Source organism: Geospiza fortis, unplaced genomic scaffold (genome assembly GCF_000277835.1).
Source record: "Geospiza fortis unplaced genomic scaffold, GeoFor_1.0 scaffold149, whole genome shotgun sequence".
Lineage (NCBI taxonomy): Eukaryota > Metazoa > Chordata > Aves > Passeriformes > Thraupidae > Geospiza > Geospiza fortis.
In genome coordinates this window covers 62859-69431 of record NW_005054671.1, presented here as the reverse complement: position 1 = coordinate 69431, position 6573 = coordinate 62859, and the positions used below count along the sequence as shown (strand labels likewise).

Genomic DNA, 6573 nt, shown 5'->3' with positions numbered 1-6573 from the left:
AGGGACCCCCTGTGCTCCCTCCAGCACAGAGACAGCAGCTCTTGCTCTCCTGCCACAGGGGTTGCTCCTTCCAGGCAGCACAAGGAACAAAAAACCCAAGGTTTGACCCTCATTGACACTCAGGGGTTACCCAGGCCAGGGACAGAAAGGGCAGGGACTGTCCTGTGGCGCTCAGAGGTATCCTGAGCTCTGGCTACAAGGTGGCCCTCATGTCCAGAATGCTTTAGGGTTTTGATTTTTCATGCTCTTTTCATGGCAGTGCCCTAAGCATTTTTCTTTTTTGTTTTGTTTGCCTGTTTTATCTGTACTATAAAGGCACAAAGGAGTAGAAACAATTTAGATGACAATCTTTCTTTTGGTGATTATTGTCGAAGAATAATGAGAAATGCCATGTTTCATCAGCTAAGTCGACTATTCTTGGAAACTCCTCTTACCTTGCACTGCTTTTCATCTTTCCAATCAGAAACCGTGGTATCCCCATTCCCAAATTCTTGTATCCTAATCCAGCTGCCTGCACACTATCACCTATTGACAAAACACATCTATTTTGCCTCAGGATTTCTTGCATAAATGTGATGTTCTGGTTTGTGTACCTTGTAGAGGACATCCCCTTGTTTGCCCACTGTTGCTTTCTCTCTCATGTCTTCCCTATGTTAGTCAGCTTCTCAAAACTCATCTCCCATCCTTCCTTTCTTCCTCCCTCCCTCCCATCTGTCTCCAGCTAAGGAATGCTTTTGGGACCTCTGCTTCTAGATTTTCTCACCTGGCTTCTCTCTTCTTTGCAATTGGTGAATCAATGTGCTCATCTTTAATATTTCTTGGTGTCAATAGTAACTTTTCCAAAAGGCCCTCATATGCCAAATTAAGAACTACATCAGGTTTTTACACTAAACTGGCTTTTTACTGGGCCACCCTGGTCTGAAGGTGTTGCCATGTGCTGCGTGTTCCACCTCAGGGAATGCTTTGGTGTCCCCACCTCATTCCTGCCCAGCGTCACTCTTGGCTTCCCATCCACACTTCAGCCTTCCCCTCCCAAAACCCAGTGCTGTGCCCCTGAGGAAACACAGCTTTTCCAGCAACGGCCTTCAAACTCCTTCTGTAAGTGTATTTGCTGAAGGATCACAGGTGGTTCTTGTGGTGAAGAAGAATCCAGTCTACATTAAATTCCCTTAGGAAGGAAGGAGCAAAGTAGGCAGGTCTCTAGAGTTCTGACAGCTTTGTAGTAGCCCAAAATCTTCCTCTTATCTCCATAACAATTGTAAAAAGACACTGCTAAGCCAAATGACATTTGACAGGCCAAAGGTATTTATTTTGAGTATGAATAAGTATGAATAAGTGAATTTTCAGAAGCAGCTAAACTATCTGGTCCGATCCTTCCCTCCACCATAAGTTTTTGCTTGCAGCAATACTCACATGGTAAACCCAGCCCCAAGAGCTGTCATTTAGCAAGTACATTGCCTTGGGAATGCACTCACAGTGTCAGGCAGCCTTGCCAAGCATCAGGTCAGCCCAGAACGCACATTTTGACTATATGGGGCAGCTTGTCTTTGCACACACTGATGATTGCAGATAAGGCAGGAGATAGGACAGGGAGAAATGGAGTGTCCCATACAAACATCTGGAGGTGGGGTGGACTCCAGGGACCTCATTGTCATCTTCAAAAGCAGTGAAATAATGCCTGCTAAGCTGTTATTGCTGCGTGTTTCAGTGTTTCTCAGCCATGGGCTGGTTGTACATTGTGAAAAATGCCAATCACTTGTTTTTAAAATTTTAAAAGTTTAATAGTAATAAAATGGTTATAAAAATAGTAATACAATTAGAGTAATAATAATTTGGACAATTTGAATTAGGACAATACGAGACAATAGAAACAAAGAGTTAGAGACGTCCAGGTACCTTTTTCTGGGCAACATAAGCCTGAAAAAGGACGCATGCTAACAGAGGATTAACCCTTAAAACCAATAAACTGTTGCATATTCATACACCTCATACATGATGCATAAATTCCATTCAAACACAGGATTCTGTCTGGTCAGTGCCAGCTTCTTCCTCTTAATCCTGACGGCATCTTCATGACTGAGCGAGCCAGGAAGAAGTTCATTGGTTCTGATAAGAGAACAATAAATTATCTTTCTCTGAAAGATTTAGGTGTCCTGTGGCTGCTATCTCACTGCGAGTCCTTTCTTGAAAAAAAAAGTATCCTACACAGCATAGTTTCTCTTTTAACATTTTGTTACAACCTAAAACTATATTTAACACACTACTTAAGAGAATTAATACAGCATAACTTTCGAACACAACACATATAATACTCATTTTAATATTTGCGGAAAGCCAATTATAAAATAGGCATTTTTCACACCCTCCTCGTCCAGCCCTTGCTCGGGACAGCTCCGCAGGCTCCACTCGCAGCGAGCCCCGCCCAAAGCGGCCGCTGCTGCCCCGAGCCATGCCCGCAGCCCTGAGCAGCATCCGTGCTGTGGCATCCCATCCCTAGCACAGAACACCCCAGCACCCTGCTATAGAAGGATAATGAGATGATTGGCTCTCGCAATTAAAAGATAACTGTTGTGTGAATGTTAAGAAAAGCTTTAGTGATGTATAGTTGTGTTATTGTAGTTTAGATGTCCACTGTTCTCCCCATAGTTCCCTTTCTCCCCCTGTATTGTTGCCATCAGACAGCCTGGGTTGTCTAGGACAGGCAAAAAAGAAGATGTGCACGTGTGCCTCTTGCATGGGGCAGTTGGGAATGGAAAATGTGAAAAAAGCCAATCACTTGTTTTTAAATTTTTAAAAGTTTAATAGTAATAAAAGGGTTATAAAAAGAGTAATACAATTAGAATAATAATAATTTGGACAATTTGAATTAGGACAATATGAGACAATAGAAACAAAGAGTTATGGACATACGGTACCTCTTTCTGGGCAACATAAGCCTGAAAAATGACACACGTTAGCAGAGGATTAACCCTTAAAAGCAACAGCCTGTTGCATATTCATACACCTCATACATGATGCATAAATTCCATTCAAACATAGGAGTCTGTCAGTGTCAGCTTCTTCCTCTTAATCCTAACGGCATCTTCATGGCTGAACGGAGCAGGAAGAAGTTCATTTCTACTGATAATGGGCCAATAAATTCTCTTTCTCTGAAAGATTTAGGTGTCCTGTGGCTGCTATCTCACTACGACTCCTTTCTTAAAAAAAAAGTATCCTGCATAACATAGTTTCTATTGTAACATTTTGTTATAGCCTAAAACTATATTTAACACATTACTTGAGAGAATGAATACAGCATTACTTTCTAGCACAACACATATAATATTCGTTTTAATATTTGCTAAAAGCCAATCATAAAATACACATTTTTCACAGAAAAGCTTGTTGCTTAGGGGGTGTGGCATGGCAACACCTGACTTACAAGAAAGCAGTTTCCACGGATAAATGGCAAAGAAGAGCTTACTGACAGACTTTGGGAAGGGCCAGGGCTGGCTGATGCAACCCCCAGGGGTATAAAAGACTGAGCATCCACCTTGAAGATGAAGTGGCTGTGTGGTATGTACAAGGGGCAGCTCCCAGCACTGCAGCTTTTTCCTTATGTAGTCCTTTGTTGTATTTTTGTTAAGGTTTAATAAACCTTTTTAAATTTTCAAAGTTTAAAATTGTGACAATTTTAAACTTTGTCTCTCACAACCCATCACCTTCCCCTGGAGCCCGTGCCTGTTTCTGTGTGCCATTGTTCTTCCTGGGCAGCTCCACACAGCTCAGCTCTGAGCTGGGACCTTTTATTTTCCCTGTGCTGTAGCAGAACACTCCCTGCTTTTCCCCTTGCCTGTCAGCAGTGACAGGAATGAGATGTCTGTAATTGTTATGCCCTTGGCAGGTGGAAAACTGCTGTTAATCTAGATCTGGATTAATTTTTTTGCCTTTGTGGCCATGATATTTCACAAAAAATCTTTTTGCTAGAATTTTTCTCCTGAGAAGCTGGGAGGCCTCAGAAACAAAATGTAAACAATGATTATCTGCTGCTGTGGAATGTGACAAGTGGATCTGTGATTGGTCTCATGTGGTTGTTTCTAATTAATGGCCAATCACAGTCCAGCTGTCTTGGACTCTCTGGTCAGTCACAAGATTTTATTATCATTCCATTCTTTTCCTTTGCTTGCAAGCCTTCTGATGAAATCCTTTCTTCTATTATTTTAGTATAGTTTTAATATATCATTTTCTTTTAATATATATATAATAAATCAGCCTTCTGAAATAAGGAGTCAGATTCTCGTCTCTTCCCTCGTCCTGGGACACCTGTGAACACCGCCACAAACCTTCTTAGGCATAAGTAGCATATAAAGGAAAGTTACAATTGGTTTTCAGTTAGGAAAATGGATGTCCTTTAACCACTTTACAGGGAAAAAAAAGAGAAAAAAATACATTATTTTTCACCAGTGGTTGATTGATATCAGCTGTGATCAGTGGCAGCTCTAATGCCTTTGAGCTGGTGGGGATGTCACCAGAGAATCTGGTATCAGATTGATATGTATCTGTGTGTGCACACGTTGTGCAGCAGAGACTTAACACTAACAGGATAAGAATATTTAGATAACGTAAGTTTGAAAACAGAAAATATGGCTCTTGCCTTGTAGAGAACCTTTTAACTTTCTTTTGTTTACTTTTTTCACTCAGATTTGGCACAGCCATGCTCTACTTGGCAGGAAAGGGTGAATTCTGCAGTGTGTTTTGAGGATAGTAGAGGAAAAAAAAATCTCTTCTTACGTGTGTGAGGTTTTCACACACTCTGAACTGGTCAGCATTTCCTCCACCATCACAGACCACCTCCTTTTTGTGCATGTCTGCCCTCGCATGTCCCTGCTGAGACGAGGATTTTAACAAAGTTCATAAAAATCTCTGGGTTTGGGATCAACTATTCCCAACACACAGGGCACCCCTGCAGTGTGCCTGACTGCCTGCATGCCCTGGGATGGACCTGGACCAGACTGCAGCCTCTCCTGGGAGCTGCTAGAATTCCCTGACTAGCACTTGTGAAGCTGGAGCAGCAGAGCTGCTAGCATTTTTATTTTCCTAGAATATTTTTCTGGCTATTTCATGTCATCCAAAGTCACTGTATTCTGGTGGTCAAAGTCCAGCAGGTGAGGATATAAATAAACATGGTTCACAAACAGTGTTATTTCTCTTACCAAACTACTCTGGCTGTTCAGAGGGTAATGGGTACAGTACTGTCAACAGACCCCACACATGCAACACTGACCTTTCATTTTCTAGCTGTGGAAACTGTGCTTTGGCATTACTCAGGTCTTAGAATAAAGTTGTATAGACTTTATTGGTCATGCTTTTTCAAATATATTATTAGCATACCCTCTTCTAAAAAGTCTGTCATTGTCTTTATGGAAACATATATTTAATTTTGCTCTGCAGTAATAATAATAATACATATTTGCTAGTGTAATAATTCATAAGGAAGTAATAGATTTGCACTTGCCTATACAAACACTATTTTCCCATGTTGTACATAGGCACCAAGATATGTATTATTACTAGGGTTTCTTGCAGTTTGTGTCTATCCCTCTCTGTAACACAAAACCCCTCATTTATCCAGTCTTAATACACTTTCAATCTGCCCCTCACATGCTTTCTCAAAATTGACATTATGTGAAAAGAGAGGAAATGTCGTATCTCAACTTTGTGTAGAGCTTCAGATTTTAAAAATATGCTCCTTCACGTAAGGAAGTTAATGAATAAGGCAAACAGAAGTATCAAAATATTTACCTAGTTAAATATTGATGTAGAGACTACTAGTCCTTTATTAAGTTCTATTTGTCTGTTGCTTTTACAGGAAACTCTCTTTTTAACTTTGCTGAATGTTTTCCAATTGTATTAAAAGTGGTGTCCAAGTATCAAAATTGAGACCATTTAATATTTTGCTATTTAATACCAGATTAGTTTTCAGTAGCAATCATTTTTTGGCATATTGCTCTAGATATGAGAAGAACTATCACGTGCATATGTGGAGAGTTGACACAATCTGATAATGGCTTTTTTTTTCCTTTGAATTTCATCACATTAGTCTCCTTTTGGTATAAAAACCTATAAAACACATTAAGCTGCAGGATACCAATACACCAATTTCTCAGGTATTTCCCCCCTCATCCTTTTCTATTTTCCTATAAATACACACTTCTGTGCAGCTGGAAAAGTGCAGTGTTTAGTAAATAGAACAACACAAAGACCAACATGTCAATAAAACTATTTAGAACAGGAAACTAACGAAAAAACTATCACTGATCACCACTTTGAGAGCTGAGCAGCACCATGTTAGTACCATAGTAACTGAGTTTAGAAACTGAGCATTAGTTTCAGTTGTGGATTTAGTTAAACTCTGGGGTTTTTAAGAATTTCTGTAGACTTTCTGGTTTTCTAATCACTTGGCTAGTTCAGGCAAATTTGACGAGGAAGAAGACCATAATACAGCACTAAGCTTCATACCTGACACAAAAAGCTCCACTAAGTAACAAAAAAAACAAAAAACCAAAAAATATCTGAATGCCTCCCTGCAGTGTG

The 6573-nt window shown here is 40.2% G+C and overlaps 1 protein-coding gene across 1 annotated transcript in view; it reads right to left on the bottom strand.

Annotated features, from left to right (window-relative positions):
- The window catches only part of MSH2 (mutS homolog 2), a 53293-nt gene extending 48448 nt beyond the window's left edge, over positions 1-4845 (bottom strand). Inside the window, exons 1-2 of the mRNA XM_014311148.2 lie at positions 4771-4845; positions 2916-2936 (exon numbers count right to left, since the gene is read on the bottom strand). Of these exons, the coding sequence (XP_014166623.1) occupies positions 2916-2936; positions 4771-4845 (96 nt within the window). The remainder of the gene's footprint in view (positions 1-2915; positions 2937-4770) is intronic.
- Positions 4846-6573: the final 1728 nt, after the last annotated feature.